The sequence below is a fragment of the Borostomias antarcticus genome, assembly GCF_949987555.1.
Source record: "Borostomias antarcticus genome assembly, chromosome: 6".
In the NCBI taxonomy this organism is placed as follows: domain Eukaryota; kingdom Metazoa; phylum Chordata; class Actinopteri; order Stomiiformes; family Stomiidae; genus Borostomias; species Borostomias antarcticus.
The window spans coordinates 32,266,831-32,282,927 of record NC_140239.1 but is presented as its reverse complement, the minus strand read 5'-3'; the positions used below and the strand labels follow the sequence as shown (position 1 = coordinate 32,282,927).

Below are 16,097 nucleotides of genomic sequence, written 5' to 3'. Positions count from 1 at the left end.
GAAATGTGAGTGATAACCGTAGCAGTATTACCTGTCTGTCTGTCTGTCTGTAGTAACTAGTGAAATGTGAGTGATAACCGTAGCAGTATTACCTGTCTGTCTGTCTGTAGTAACTAGTGAAATGTGAGTGATGACCGTAGCAGTATTACCTGTCTGTCTGTCTGTAGTAACTAGTGAAATGTGAGTGATAACCGTAGCAGTATTACCTGTCTGTCTGTCTGTAGTAACTAGTGAAATGTGAGTGATGACCGTAGCAGTATTACCTGTCTGTCTGTAGTAACTAGTGAAATGTGAGTGATAACCGTAGCAGTATTACCTGTCTGTCTGTAGTAACTAGTGAAATGTGAGTGATAACCGTAGCAGTATTACCTGTCTGTCTGTCTGTAGTAACTAGTGAAATGTGACTGATAACCGTAGCAGTATTACCTGTCTCTCCAGCTCTGCTGCCTTTGAAAGAACGTCACTCTTTTCCTGGATGACTTTGTGCAGCTGCTCTTTCATCTCTTTTTCACCCGCTGACGGAAAAACACAATCAGTCGCGAGTCGTTAGCTTAGCAAGATAACAGGCTGTTGGACAGAATAACAGACAATGCATTCATGTCTACATAGACCTCTTGTTTGGGAGAATGTGAAAATATGAATATGTTAAACTTACCAAGGTAAACCTTCTTTCTGACCTGTGGGGAAAACAAAGAGAAAATGTTGGGGACACAAATTAAAAGGGAAGTCAAAATATGGTCATGGCCCTTTTAGCAGTAAAACATTATCTCAACAGGAACCATGAGTAAAGAGGGTCTTACAGTCAGAATGCTCCTCCAGAGGAAGACCACGGTGGTGATGAGGCCCAACAGCACGCTGGTCACCACAGGCGCCCAGGGCAACCCTAAAAAGGTTGGGCCGGGCTTCCATTCTTCTGGCAGGACAGAAATCATCTGTGGAGACACACATGACCAGCCACTGTGTTACAACAACACAAGTCAGAACCGGCACCGTGACATGGGGAATGACTGCAGTGCAACTGACAGATAGGCCTAGATGTTTACAAGAAGCAGAAATATAATGACAATCCCAAAGCAACCCACGCTGAGCGCTATTCAGCTGTTGACATACAGTATGACATATGGTAGGCAGCTAGGACGCTAATGGACCTTTAGCTCAGTAGAGCAGAGTCTATTAGTTATCATCTGATCACCAAACTGACCATAGAGAGCACAGGCAGCACTGTCCAACCAAACAGAAACCTTTGAACTTTCCACGTGGCAGACAGGCACAACACACACTTTCCTCTGCAAGAGATTCTCAGTTAAAATCAGGAATTAAACTTGAAGCACCGCATTCTTGGCTTGAATTGAACTAGCTGGTCCCCTGTGGGTCTGTATTGCAACATGTGCCCTTTCAACCCTGTAAATTGGGCAATAAACAAACAAACCAACCACTGACTCAGATAGCCTACATCTACATGGATCACAATCACTGTAAGTTACTTCATGCCTATTTAAATCTACAACACGAAAACTGTGTGAACCTGATGATCTGAGCAGTGGGACGCCTGAACTAAGTCAGTCCTGGTGAGTAGAAGAAAAACCACTACCTAACATTACACAGAGCAAATGTTAGTTTCACATGTTCAGTTGTAAAGCGAGAATATAAGAATAACTATCACGTTAAAAGTGAGTCAGTATTCACTACAGTCCATGATAACGTAGCTGACATATGGTGGTAAGGTAAGAAACTCTTACATTTATCTTAATAAACATTTTGCGGTTGCTAGATGTAGCTACATGTGTCTCGTGGGCACTTACATGTTGAAGTTCCGTTAAAAATAAGACATAAAAGGCATTAAACAAGTGATCGGGTTCCGTCACGGAGAGAGAGGTTGTTTCCTTCACATCCATGTTAGCAAGCCGTTCTGACAGCTAATGTGTTGCTCAAGAGGAAGGGGCTAGTTAGCTAGTGCTAGCTCAGTTAGCTGGTGCTAGCTCAGTTAGCTAGTGCTAGCTCAGTTAGCTAGTGCTAGCTCAGTTAGCTAGTGCTAGCTCAGTTAGCTAGTGCTAGCTCAGTTAGCTAGTGCTAGCTCAGTTAGCTGGTGCTAGCTCAGTTAGCTGGTGCTAGCTCAGTTAGCTAGTGCTAGCTCAGTTAGCTGGTGCTAGCTCAGTTAGCTAGTGCTAGCCCAGTTAGCTAGTGCTAGCTCAGTTAGCTAGTGCTAGCTCAGTTAGCTAGTGCTAGCTCAGTTAGCTAGTGCTAGCTCAGTTAGCTAGTGCTAGCTCAGTTAGCTGGTGCTAGCTCAGTTAGCTAGTGCTAGCTCAGTTAGCTAGTGCTAGCTCAGTTAGCTAGTGCTAGCTCAGTTAGCTAGTGCTAGCTCAGTTAGCTAGTGCTAGCTCAGTTAGCTAGTGCTAGCTCAGTTAGCTAGTGCTAGCTCAGTTAGCTAGTGCTAGCTCAGTTAGCTGTAGCCAACAACGCTATATGGTTCTCCAGCAAACCAAACAAACATAGCTTTGCCTTTTGCCTCCAATCAGATTCTCTAGCTAGCCAGGTTATATTATAATATAATGCCTAATGCACAAATGAAAAACAGCTTGATAACAGGTCGCAGCCATGGAGAACAGCTCTACCGGCTGTGACCCTTGACCTCGGTCTCGAGCGGACTAGCACACGTCACCACTCAGGATCACTGAGCAGCCATGACCTCTGACGTCACGCCAAGAGCGACCTTCAAGCCATTAACAACGTGTCTTACTTTAATTACACTATTTATTTATTTCTATTCTGCATTCCTTTCTGTTGAGTACATGTCTGCGTTGTTTGTGTATTCATATGTTTTTCAATATAGTAAATAATAATAATAATAATAATAATAAAGATAATAATAAAGATAAGGCAAAATACTTACCAGAAATACATACGATCCACAATATTGAAAAAGCAAATAGAGGAGACTGCACACGTAAGATGGCGCAGATGTAACCGGTCCTTCTTCGGAGAAATGAGAAACAGATGATGAATCAAAAGATCCTTAAATAAACAGAACACATTTTTAGCCACTATAGTCAGAGAATGAGGGCGAATACATCTTCACACATTCAGATGTCTGGGAAGGCCACATACCTGGAGAAGGGGGCTCTGTCTGGACGCCAAGTCCCATGTCAACGCTGTCCAGAACAGGTTGAGGGACCTTCTGAACTTCCTCTGCATCATCAAAGCTTGGTTGGTTGTCTTTGTTTCTGTTGAAGTGTCCTCCATCCTCCTCAATGTCCATATCAGCCGACTTATGCTCTTCATCATGGACAAACTCCTCCTTGGGTGTCTTGATGTGCGCAGGTTTCTCCATCACGGTGGAGTTGTCGTTGACGGGGTTAGGGTTAGGGTCCTCAGGTGCTTTGGGTGTCTTGATCTGCGCAGGTCTCTCCATCACGGTGGAGTTGTCATTGACGGGGTTAGGGTCCTCATTGGCGGGGTTAGGGTTAGGGTCCTCATTGACGGGGTTAGGGTTAGGGTCCTCAGGTGCTTTTGGAAGAGTGTTCTTTTCCTCCATAACTTCAGAGATGTCTCCATCTATTGAAACATTCAGAGGTTCACACACATGATAAAGCAATTCATCATCTGGCATATATGTAAGGAGTGGTTCACCACTATCAACACAAAGGCTTCTAGTTCTTCAGTGGTAACTCCTTGGATAAATAGGAGCTTGTCATAAAAAGATATATCATTATATTGATTTAACAAAGCAAGATGTCTCAGCCCTTTACAGAAATGAACTGACAGACATTTCAGACAGCTGTTCAAAGCTACACGTTAGCCTACCTGCGTGAATGTCTACTTGACTTTCTGTTGCCAAAGGAGTACTGTCACTAGCCGCCGAGTACTTCTGACGTAGGCTAAATGCTAGCTCCTGGAAGTCATCCAAGATGGCCGCCTCCTCGTCAAACACGCTGGCGTCCTGCTTTGGGGGAACGTTCTTCAGGTCCCGTTTGTCCAGCATGTTCTCGATCTCATCAAGGATGGGCGTCTCCGAGGCTTCCAGAATGATCTCCAGAGCCTTCTCAATGTCCTCACCGTTGTCTGTGGGGGACTGGCGGACAGCTTTCAACTCTTGCTCTAAATCAGAGAACATGGCCTCCACCTTGAAAAGGTTGTTCAGGCCCAGGAAACTCTGAAAGCGCTTCATAACCTCCTCATTGAAGTGACTTCGGAGTAGAGTCAATCTCAGAACACTGTCACTGTACTCGGGCTCCGCCTCGGGAGCACTTTGATCAGGGCCTGCGTCCTCTGGCTCCTGGTCTGGCTCAGGCATTTCAGCTTCTGTGTCAATGTCCTCATTATTATGGTCTACATCCTCACCTGCCATCCCAGGTTCAGTATCACTAGATTCCGTTTCTTTGTCTTTCACTTTTTCACCTCTACCTTGGCTTCCATCTATTTTGGATGAAGCTGCATTCTCATCCTCTAGGAGCTCTTCCTCTCCCTCCTCTGGGTCGGTCAGCTCCTCCTCTGGACGAAGCTCTGTTGTGTTTTTAACCAAATAAGTGTTCAGGTATTCTCTAGGTTGTCTGAAACTATTGGCATCTTGTTTTGGGTCACGTTGTTTTTGTTCAGAATCTCTTGTAGGCTCCTCCTCCAGATCAGTGATCAGCTGTTCTCTGGATTTAGTTTCTTTCCTCTCAGAACCCACTGTGGGTAGACCTTCTCTCACTGTGGGTAGACCTTCTCTCACTGTGGGTAGACCTTCTCTCACTGTGGGTAGACCTTCTCTCACTGTGGGTAGACCTTCTCTCACTGTGGGTAGACCTTCTCTCATATCCTCATCCTCTAGAGTGAGATCTTCATAGCTTTCCTCTGTTGCGTTTTGGACCACATCATGTTCTCTGAAACCGTCAGTATCTTTTTTCTGTTCAACGTGCCGCCCCTCTTCGTTTGGTTCTTCCACCTCTCCTAAATCATCATCCTCATCATCATCCTCATCATCATCATCAGAGAGCATATTTGCCTTTAAAGGTTGAGGTTCCAAGTCAGACTGCGGATCAGCTGGGTTGTCATCCTTTTGTGTAAGGGGCTGGGTTGAGGCATGTTCGGTCGGTTCAGAGGATTTCTCCTCATCAGCAGGAAATGGGTCAACAGGCTCGTCTCCCACCTCTAATTCCACTTCATCATCGGAAATCAACTCATGTGAATTGTTGTTCTGCTCTGGCTCCTGTGGTGGGTCAGCCCCTAGCGGCTCTATATCCTCCTCTGGTTCTGGTTCTGGGTCAGTGGCAAGAGGCTGACTACTCTCCCTTACTTCTTCACTTCTGTCGGGGGTTTCAGAGACCACATCTTCCTCATCCTCCTCTTCCTCCTCTGAACGAGGCACATGAGCTGTTCTTTCCCCACCGCTGACCATCGCAAAAACTCTGTCTCCGGGTGATGTCCCCGCGCTCCCGTCCTCTGGGACGGCTTCGACGCTCTGTTCCGTTTCCGGTGAATCATCCTCTTCCTTAGATTCTGGAATGTCCTTGTGTTCCAGGACAGAGCTCTCCTTAGTGGAAGACAGTAATGGACTTTTACTTGGTAACTCACTATGATCATCAGAAGGATCGTGCACTTTTTCACCACGTTCCTCCTCTTCTTCGTATAAGGTGACCTTCAAAGTATCCTCATCGTCAGAAGTGACAGCATCGAAAGTTGTTCCTAGTGTGGTTTTCAACTGGGGTATTGGTCGACCATCTGAAAATCCATGGGTCACACGGACATCCTCTTGCGAGGGGGCATCTTTGGTTTCACCGTGCTCTGAGCCAGCATCTGACCCAGGGTGCTCTGAGCCAGCATCTGACCCAGGGTGCTCTGAGCCAGCATCTGACCCAGGATCTGACCCAGGGTGCTCTGAGCCAGCATCTGACCCAGGATGCTCTGAGCCAGCATCTGACCCAGGGTGCTCTGAGCCAGCATCTGACCCAGGATCTGACCCAGGGTGCTCTGAGCCAGCATATGACCCAGGGTGCTCTGAGCCAGCATCTGACCCAGGGGCTGCTGTCCTCTGTTGGGTCTCCTGCGGGTCATCATGTGTCCTTTCAGTAGTGGGCTCAACTGATGATTCAGCTGAATCTACTGCCTTTGTGCTAGCAGATGGTTCTCTCTGTGCTTCCAGCTCAGACGAAGATAGGTCTGAAGTGACACCGTCACCTGGTTCTCCGTCACCTTGTTCTCCGTCACCTGGTTCTCCGTCACCTTCTTCTCCGTCACCTTCTTCTCCGTCACCTTCTTCTCCGTCACCTTCTTCTCCGTCACCTGGTTCTCCGTCACCTTCTTCTCCGTCACCTTCTTCTCCGTCACCTTGTTCTCCGTCACCTTCTTCTCCGTCACCCGCCACCTCATCAGGGCGGCTGTCCTCCTCAGTACCCCGAGTGTCGTCGGTTTGATCTTCAGTCAGTGTCTCTGCTGGCTCTTCTTCAGCAGCGGTGCTCTCTGGACTTTTGTTTTGCTCCAAAGTGGTTTTGTTTTCATCTGTTTTGCCCCCGGCAGATGACTGGAGGAAGGAGGCTCTCAACAGTGAATCGACATCATAGTCGTCAAATTGATCAAGTCCGGTATCAAAGCAAACAAAGTCTGTTTCCTAAAAAGAAGAGAGAATAAATGTGTTTCAGATTCACATTTCCTTTCCATCTCAGAACATGGCTCTGATAGTGATACTGCTGCAGTAGTGATAGGCATGCCTCAGTTCACTGACATACCTCTGCAGAAACCTCCAGTTCTTTTTTAGTATAGATATGGTTGATCGCGAGAAGGTCCTTCGGAAAATAGCCAAAGCGGCTACCAACCTTTATTGACAAAACAAAAGAAATGTTACAGATACAAGACAGAGAGAACACACCCAAAATAACCCTGATGACTTATTGATTTGTCAGCCATACCCACCGATGGTTAAACATGAACTGTCATACTTACACTCCCTGCCCATAAATCGGTCCTTCTGCCGGCCAGTTTGTAGTAGACATATATAGTCTCTCCCTCCTTGAAAGTCAGGAAGCGACAGTCTGTCCCGTAGAAGTCCCTCACAGCCTTCCCCCGGCATACGAGCACTTAGAACAAGAGACATTCACATATTAGATGTTAGGAAAGTGGGGTAACCTTATAAAATGACTTAGGGTAACCCTAATTTAATCTGTTTTAATGTGTAAGGTTTTACCAGTATCAGACATGTAAATGCAGGATGACAACAACAAACAGAAAGCAACAGAAGGGGCTGACAAGGGCCAGTGCTCTGAAAGATTGGCCTACCTCCTCAGGATGACCTACCAGCCACTAATGTGCTTAATTCATGGGTATCTTATCCAGTCAGGCAGGGAATGTCTATCAGAATGTTCTACTACCCGTGAGTGTGCTTAATGTATGGGTACTATCCAGTCAGGGTAGTAAATATCTAAATGTTTATCGACATTTCTTACCTGACATGATGCGCTACCCGTGAATTAATCACAGTGTAATGGGTCGTAGGGTAATCTGATAGACATGTTATCTGATAGACATGTTCTCTGATAGACATGTTATCTGATAGACATGTTATCTGATAGACATGTTATCTCTGGCAGGATGCGCTACACACGAATTAAGCATAAATGTATAATTGGTGGTAGGTGAACTTTTCACAACACTGGATACAATCTCCCACAAATTAATGTCATTATCTTGAAGGCCCATCCATATTCTGCTGTTTTGTTTAAGTTAAATGTATGGTGCCGTTTGATAACTAGTATTTCCACTACCAGCCTAACGATAGTTGGATTATCTATATCTTAAATTGATATATATGTATCAACAAAGTCAATAATGTTTATCGACTATCTCAGTTATTATCTAGCTCGACTCTCGGATCTACTAAGCTAACGTTAGCTGACCCGCTAACAACACTCGTATTGTTCATAGCTAACACTGATGTAACGTCAATTGCATTAATTAACCCAAATTGGTACAGTATTTTGATGGCTTTTATATTATTCAATGATGTTCTGTTTAATACGTAATCTAGCTATCACTAGTTATAAGCAAACAATGCCCCGGGGAGGTAACAGCCTGGTGGTAGCAAGCTAAGTAGCGTTAGCTTGATTAGGGAAGTCGGGCGACCCTGCGGGGAACTCAGGGCGGTTAGAGTCTCCTGCTGACACCGAGGCTTCAACTCCCTGCTTATCTATGGTAGTAGCAACCTGATAACAAGCAAATGAAGGCGCTGCTACGTGGACTAATAAAACTCTTGTCATCTTGGGAGTTAACCCCAGATTACTCGACCCAGTGGCAACAGGTGAAAGATGACATCGGGTAACAGAGAGTCTCTCTACCGGGAGGATGTGATGCGGGCCGGGGAGCAGCTAGTTAGTTACTAACCCTAACCCGGCCGGGCAGCAGTCTGAACCACTGAGCTCTCACTAACTACATTACTTACTACTGCACTCCTGGTCGGCGCATCTTTTCAGGTTGGAAAATCTTCTCTCCACAGAGGCATTTGAATTAAAATCACGTGCTAATAGTATAAAAACGAATATGTAGGATAAATACGCTGCCATGCTGGCAGATCTGTGCTTCTGGCGATGGGCGGATGGTTTTGAGCAGACGGGGCTGACACGTCAGCTAAAGAGGACTTCACTCAAGTACAAGCACACTTCTCATGTTTCTTCACAACGCGGAGAACTTGGAGCAGATTCGGCTCTACAAAAAAAAAAGTGCTATTGGAACCCTCCCCCCGTCAAAAAGACATCTTTCCCAATAAGGATGTTGCACACACACACTTCCAATAAGGATGTTGCACACACACACTTGCACACACACATGAATACAGCTGCTATAGTCAAAACAAAACAAGGCTGTAGGCTAGTGAAACCCTCACTCAGCTCTGTCCTCAGTCACTTTGGACCTACAGGCTATTATAATGGTACCTACATATGGGATGGGCCACTTTGCGTGGCACTACACGCAAATAAAAATGTATCCATTCATTCATATATATATATATATACAGGACCCATGGTTTAAGCACAATATAATGGGTAGTAGGGCATTCTGATAAACATTTCCTACCTGAATGTCTATCAGAATACCCTATGTTCTTATAGCGCATCCTGTCAGAGAGGACATGTCTATCAGAATGCCCTACATATTGTGCTTAATTCATGGGTAGCACATCCTGTCAGGTAGATCATCTCGAGTCTATCAACCTTCCCTACCTGACAGGAATGAAACATATTCTAATGGGTGGTAGGTCATCCTGAGGAGGTAGGCCAACCCTTCACAACACCGGCCGCTAACCCTAACCCTCCCGAGCTGATCGCCCTGATGCGCCCTGCATGGTCTCTTCTGAAAATACATTTATCATCTCTACATTTTATCTCAAACTTGTTCTTGAGGCAAGGCGAGTTTATTTGTATAGCACATTTCAGCAACAAGGCAATTCAACGTGTTTTACATGAGACATTAAAAGCATCAAGACAAAGTGCAAGAAACACATAAAAGGTCATCTAAAACGAAATGCAAAAAAGGACATTTAAAACAAAATGCAGGAAAAATAAAATACAGGAATAAAAGTGACAGTGCAGTGTGTGGATGAATAATTATTTGATTGAATAAAAAGCAGCAGCAAAAAGAAAAGTATTTTGATTTTAAAGAACTGAGAGTTGCAGCAGACCTGCAGTTTTCTGGAAGTTTGTTCCAGATATGTGGAGCATAAAAACTGAACGCTGCTTCTCCATGTTTTGTTTTAACTCTGGGGACAGAAAGCAGGCCTGTGCCAGAAGACAGCCTTATAAACCAACAGCAGTATTTTAAAGTCAATTCTTTGGCAGACAGGAAGCCAGTGTAAAGAACTAGAGTGATATGATCCACTTTCTTAGTAGTGACTCGAGCAGCAGGTTCTGAATCAGCTGCAGATGTCTGATCAATCAGAGAGATCTGTAAACACACCGTTACAGTAGTCGAGTCTACTGAAGATAAACGCATGGACACGTTTTTCCAGATCCTGCTGATTTATGTCTTTTAAGCCTTGATATATATATTTTTTGACCAGGAGGGGGCCAGCGACTATTGAGCCCGTTTCTCGTTAGAAGCTGTAGAGGGCAGTATTGAGTATTCATTGTCAACAACCCGCAGAGGAAGTACTTTTACTAGAGCCAACGAGTCAACCAATGAATGAGAAGCCGCCCGGAAGCATGTGCTCACAAGGGGGCAGAGAGAGCAGAGAGGTTGTGCTTCATTTTGGCTCCACACTATCTCTGATTGTATAGCTTTGCACGCTCCTATTCCAGATGGATATCAACTGAATCCAACAACGGTGTCTGATTGTGATTATCTGGTTGATTGGTTTAACAGTGAGAGAGTCATGGACGACTTGGAAACAGAACTGGTGGTGCAGGAAGGACATGAATCCTCAGACGATGACTCTGTAAAGAAGAGACCAGCACTTCCGGTGGTGCCTTCAGCATTCAGATCTAGAGAGAGAGACCTAGGGAGACGAGGGCGTGGAGAGAGTGGGTTCCGCAGGAGCACAAGGATTTGCCTGCAGCAGATCCGAGAGGCCATGCTGCGCCATGATTGGCAGGAGGCAGCAGAGTACATGCCCAGCTACGTCCAATGCCTTGAGGACCAAAGTGTTCAGGTCAAACCCTACAGAGAGGTGGGTCAGTCACTGAACACTGCAGCGCACTTTAAAGACTCTGAGCCACACAGATGAGTATTTAAATGGTTTGATTTGTCTTCTAGATGGTATGGAGGATGGGCACAGAGATTTTACACCACCATCCCAATTCCAAGATGGAGGACTACAATAGTTTGTACGAGCGCATTAAACATTCCGGAGTGAAGCTGTACCTGGCGGTATGTTGACTGTCCTGTGTGTTCAGTCCTAGGACCTATGCTCATTCTGGGACAGCGATTCTATGTATTTATGGTTCATATGTAGAGGGACTAGGCTTGCATGGATGGATGGATGGATGGATGGATGGATGGATGGGACTAGGCTTGCAAAATTCTGGGAAAATTCAAAGTTGGAAACTTTACATGGGAATTAACAGGAATAAACTGGGAATTTGGGGGTTATTTGTAGGCCTACCAACTGTATTTATCATACCATATCATACATATCATATCATATCATCTACATAGGTCATGATAACCAGGTCCATGAAGCACTCAGTAATGGTGACATGGTTGATCATATTACTTCTACCTGAGCTGTCATTCTAATGCTATTCCCAAGGAATGCTGACCTGTATAAATGGCCCCAAAAGCAAGTTTGTTGTTTCCCAGGTGAGTCTGGAACACGCGCTCCACCTCCTGGTGAACGGCCAGCTGGAGGACGCCAAGCGGCAGCTGTCCATGGCGGAGAGCTGGAGGTACGGGTCGGTGTCGGGAGGTCAGCCCCAGGTCATGACCCTGATCCAAGCCTACCGCAGCTTCCTGGACTACTTCATCTGGTGTGAGAAGAGATCCACGCTGTCCAGCGAAGGTAAGGGGACCTGCTCATCCATTAGGGATTATTCTATAAGATGACACAGACGCAGTGCAGATACATGGGTGCAACACCCCCACCTACTGGCCAAATAGGGCATCACATAGTGTCAAGATACAAGGATGTTTCAAGGAGGTTTACAGCACACAGGTAGGTACCATGAAATACTGAAGTACCAAGATTGGCTTTGACTTTTTTTCCCTTTGAGAGATTGAATTGCAGACTGATACATGCTCCAATTAGATTTCTTTCTTACACCAAATGTTATTTTTTGCCTTATTTTATTGATTCATGCCTGTTGGGGGATGCTAAAGCATTAGACAGTGCCTGCTGTTGTAAAGTAATGGACTTCTACCTGTCTGTAGACGATCCGGAGGCAGGAGCTGGTCAGGAGATGCACAGCTACTTCCGACAGTCCTCTGTCAACCTCAAGGAGATCATAAAGGCCCCCGGTGTCTGGGACCCTTTCGTTCTGAGTTACATCGATGTGAGTCCTGCTTCCTGTCCACCATCGTTTGAGACGTAGAAGGACCCCCCCCCCCCCCAGAACATAAGCCTGTGTGTTGAATGTTGTGTTTAGTGTGTTGAACGTTGTTTAGTGTGTTGAACGTTGTGTTTAGTGTGTTGAACGTTGTGTTTAGTGTGTTGAACGTTGTGTTTAGTGTGTTGAACGTTGTGTTTAGTGTGTTGAACGTTGTGTTTAGTGTATTGAACGTCGTGTTTAGTGTGTTGAACGTTATGTTTAGTGTGTTGAACGTTGTTTAGTGTGTTGAACGTTGTGTTTAGTGTGTTGAACGTCGTGTTTAGTGTATTGAACCTTGTGTTTAGTGTGTTGAACCTTGTGTTTTGTGTGACGACCCCAGATGTTGGAATTCTACAACGACCACGAGGGAGCCCTGAGCGTCCTGAATGACTACGCCTACGACAGCAGCTTCCCCTCCAACCCCAACGCTCACGTGTACCTGTACTGCTACCTGAAGAGACGCGACGCGCCGCTGAAGAAACTCGCCAAAGTGCTCAACGTATGACTGAGAGAGAAGTTGTCAGCTTTTAATGAAGGACATTTTCTTTACGTCCCTGGCGAGTGTGTATCAGATGGATCCACTCAGGAAATGAGGTCATCGGTGCTGAGTGTTCTCTTCCTCCCGGTGCAGGTGCTGCATGCGCTGGTCCCCAGTCACGAGCTGATGCTCGACTTCTGCGTTCTGCTGCTTCAGTCAAGTAAATACAACCGTCCGCCATGTTGTCTTCACACTAGATGAGCTCCCAGTAACGCTGGGCTGTCTGTCCGCCATGTTGTCTTCACACTAGAGGAGCTCCCAGTAACGCAGGGCTGTCTGTCCGCCATGTTGTCTTCACACTAGAGGAGCTCTCAGTAACGCTGGGCTGTCTGTCCGCCATGTTGTCTTCACACTAGAGGAGCTCTCAGTAACGCTGGGCTGTCTGTCCGCCATATTGTCTTCACACTAGAGGAGCTCCCAGTAACGCAGGGCTGTCTGTCCGCCATGTTGTCTTCACACTAGAGGAGCTCCCGGTAACGCAGGGCTGTCTGTTCCAGAGAAAGCGTGCGACCAGAACAAGGCCCTGCAGGTCTGTATGGATCTGCTAGACTACAGCTGTTGGAGGAGCTCTTTGGATGTTTGGAGCCATTTGATGACCATCGTCACGTGGTTGCGACCGACGTAAGATTGGCTACATTCAGAAACTGTTTTGTGGCTTTGGAAATCATGACATTTTAAAGTGTCTTTACCGAGGGCCATTCGACATCATGTGATTCAATATTAATGTTGAAGTCCAGTTGTATGTTGTCTCAGTGAGTCTTAGTTCTCTTGAAGTCCCAGTGCTACGGGTGTGTGAACCTCCATCTTCCTTCAGGGAAACGTTTTCGGACATGATTGAGGAGGTGATGCTGCACAGGAGAGACTGGTGGCCCACAATGCACTTCACCTCCTCCCAGGCACAGACCGACTTCCTCCAGGACAGAGAGCTGCTGGCCATCAAACTCTACCTGGTGGGAATCCTCTGCCCCAGTAAGTTAAGCACCCGTTCTGAAGGCCTGAGTTTGCTGGAGCAGAATTGGTTCCAATCATAGAAAAATCTACCATTAAACTCAGATGACTTGTGATATTCATCCCCTGAAAGATGATTTCTAATAATTGAAGTAAGGTTATGTAAATAATGCAGAAATGACATGGTGTAATTGATATCTTCAACTTGATTTGAAATCACCTCTAAGTACTACATTGCTAGAATATATGATCATATAGAGAATTAGCATCATGGGATTTGGGCTGCTGAGGAAAAATATGACTATGAAAGCCTTGAATGAGCTGGTCAGGTGATTGTAGAGAGAGAGTATTGGTGGTCAGGTGATTGAAGAGAGAGAGTATTGGTGGTCAGGTGATTGAAGAGAGAGAGTATTGGTGGTCAGGTGATTGAAGAGAGAGAGTATTGGTGGTCAGGTGATTGTAGAGAGAGAGTATTGGTGGTCAGGTGATTGAAGAGAGAGAGTATTGGTGGTCAGGTGATTGAAGAGAGAGAGTATTGGTGGTCAGGTGATTGAAGAGAGAGAGTATTGGTGGTCAGGTGATTGTAGAGAGAGAGTATTGGTGGTCAGGTGATTGAAGAGAGAGAGTATTAGTGGTCAGGTGATTGAAGAGAGAGAGTATTAGTGGTCAGGTGATTGAAGAGAGAGAGTATTGGTGGTCAGGTGATTGAAGAGAGAGAGTATTGGTGGTCAGGTGAGGGAAGAGAGAGAGAGTATTGGTGGTCAGGTGATTGAAGAGAGAGAGTATTGGTGGTCAGGTGAGGGAAGAGAGAGAGTATTGGTGGTCAGGTGATTGTAGAGAGAGAGTATATTGGTGGTCAGGTGATTGAAGAGAGAGAGTATATTGGTGGTCAGGTGAGGGAAGAGAGAGAGTATTGGTGGTCAGGTGATTGAAGAGAGAGAGTATTAGTGGTCAGGTGATTGAAGAGAGAGAGTATTGGTGGTCAGGTGATTGAAGAGAGAGAGTATTGGTGGTCAGGTGATTGAAGAGAGAGAGTATTGGTGGTCAGGTGATTGAAGAGAGAGAGTATTGGTGGTCAGGTGATTGAAGAGAGAGAGTATTAGTGGTCAGGTGATTGAAGAGAGAGAGTATTGGTGGTCAGGTGATTGAAGAGAGAGAGTATTGGTGGTCAGGTGATTGAAGAGAGAGAGTATTGGTGGTCAGGTGATTGTAGAGAGAGAGTATTGGTGGTCAGGTGATTGAAGAGAGAGAGTATTGGTGGTCAGGTGATTGAAGAGAGAGAGTATTGGTGGTCAGGTGATTGTAGAGAGAGAGTATATTGGTGGTCAGGTGATTGAAGAGAGAGAGAGTATTGGTGGTCAGGTGATTGTAGAGAGAGAGTATTGGTGGTCAGGTGATTGAAGAGAGAGAGTATTGGTGGTCAGGTGATTGAAGAGAGAGAGTATTGGTGGTCAGGTGATTGAAGAGAGAGAGTATTGGTGGTCAGGTGATTGTAGAGAGAGAGTATTGGTGGTCAGGTGATTGTAGAGAGAGTATTGGTGGTCAGGTGATTGAAGAGAGAGAGTATTGGTGGTCAGGTGATTGAAGAGAGAGAGTATTGGTGGTCAGGTGATTGAAGAGAGAGAGTATTGGTGGTCAGGTGATTGAAGAGAGAGAGAGTATTAGTGGTCAGGTTATGGAAGAGAGAGTATTGATTCTCACTCTTACTGGCTTGTTCTCTGGCAGGCGCCACGGCTTACAGCCACACCGCAAGGTCACTGAGGCGACAGGACGGAAAGAGACCGGCACAGGGAGAGACCGGGACAGAGGGAGACCAGCACAGAAAGAGACCGGCACAGAAAGAGACCGGCACAAAAAAGAGACCAGCAGAGAGAGACACCAGCACCGAAAGACACCAGCACCGAAAGAGACCAGCACAGAAAGAGATCAGTAAAAAAAGAGATCAGTAAAATACATGACAACAAAACGCCTGAGAAGAAAACAGATGAGCAGAGAACAGGTGCTGTGATCATCCAGGACTACAAAGCCCAGGGGACCCAAGAGCTCCAGGACTACAAAGCCCAGGGGACCCAAGAGCTCCAGGACTACAAAGCCCAGGGGACCCAAGAGCTCCAGGACTACAAAGCCCAGGGGACCCAAGAGCTCCAGGACTACAATGCCCAGGGGACCCAAGAGCTCCAGGACTACAAAGCCCAGGGGACCCAAGAGCTCCAGGACTACAAAGCCCAGGGGACCCAAGAGCTCCAGGACTACAAAGCCCAAGGGATCCAGGAGCTGCAGTCTATGGAATCTCTAGGCAGTCTTGTCAGGGTGTTAGACCCTAGTCTGTTTCTTATCTTGTGTTGTCTTATTTTTCACGCAGACAGTTGACTTAACCAACCTTATTTCTCAGTTTGTGGAGTTGCAGCTAGCTGAAGTGATTGTTAGCTGAAGTGATTGTTAGCTGAAGTGATTGCTAGCTGAAGCTCTCAGGCCTCTGATATGAGTTTTATTGGGTGAGGTTCTACAGTTGTCCACTAGGAGGAGCTTGCGCTTTGGCTAATGGTGGAACTGTTGTGCCGGGTTCAGTTTCCATTTTGAAGAGGGCCTGTTCAGTGGGGGGGCGTGTTCAGTGGGGGGGCGGA

The 16,097-nt window shown here is 46.1% G+C and overlaps 2 protein-coding genes across 4 annotated transcripts in view; one reads left to right on the top strand and one right to left on the bottom strand.

The window, feature by feature from the left end:
- The window catches only part of mia3 (MIA SH3 domain ER export factor 3), a 25,137-nt gene extending 23,232 nt beyond the window's left edge, over positions 1–1,905 (bottom strand). For 2 of the 3 annotated variants that reach the window (XM_084439794.1, XM_084439795.1), the window contains exons 1-4: positions 1,803–1,905; positions 801–932; positions 656–677; positions 427–515 (exon numbers count right to left, since the gene is read on the bottom strand). In XM_084439794.1, the coding sequence (XP_084295920.1) occupies positions 427–515; positions 656–677; positions 801–932; positions 1,803–1,895 (336 nt within the window). In that variant the 5' untranslated portion in view covers positions 1,896–1,905. Of the gene's footprint in view, positions 1–426; positions 516–655; positions 678–800; positions 933–1,082; positions 1,104–1,802 lie in introns of those variants that run through there. The other variant, XM_084439796.1, reaches the window with a different exon arrangement.
- Positions 1,445–16,097, top strand: part of taf1a (TATA box binding protein (TBP)-associated factor, RNA polymerase I, A) — a 14,663-nt gene continuing 10 nt past the window's right edge. The window contains exons 1-10 of the mRNA XM_084439801.1: positions 1,445–1,568; positions 10,327–10,630; positions 10,717–10,830; positions 11,263–11,461; positions 11,830–11,951; positions 12,328–12,486; positions 12,619–12,685; positions 13,023–13,146; positions 13,340–13,494; positions 15,199–16,097. The exon at positions 15,199–16,097 is cut by the window's right edge and continues 10 nt beyond it. Of these exons, the coding sequence (XP_084295927.1) occupies positions 10,337–10,630; positions 10,717–10,830; positions 11,263–11,461; positions 11,830–11,951; positions 12,328–12,486; positions 12,619–12,685; positions 13,023–13,146; positions 13,340–13,494; positions 15,199–15,422 (1,458 nt within the window). The 5' untranslated portion in view covers positions 1,445–1,568; positions 10,327–10,336 and the 3' untranslated portion in view covers positions 15,423–16,097. The remainder of the gene's footprint in view (positions 1,569–10,326; positions 10,631–10,716; positions 10,831–11,262; positions 11,462–11,829; positions 11,952–12,327; positions 12,487–12,618; positions 12,686–13,022; positions 13,147–13,339; positions 13,495–15,198) is intronic.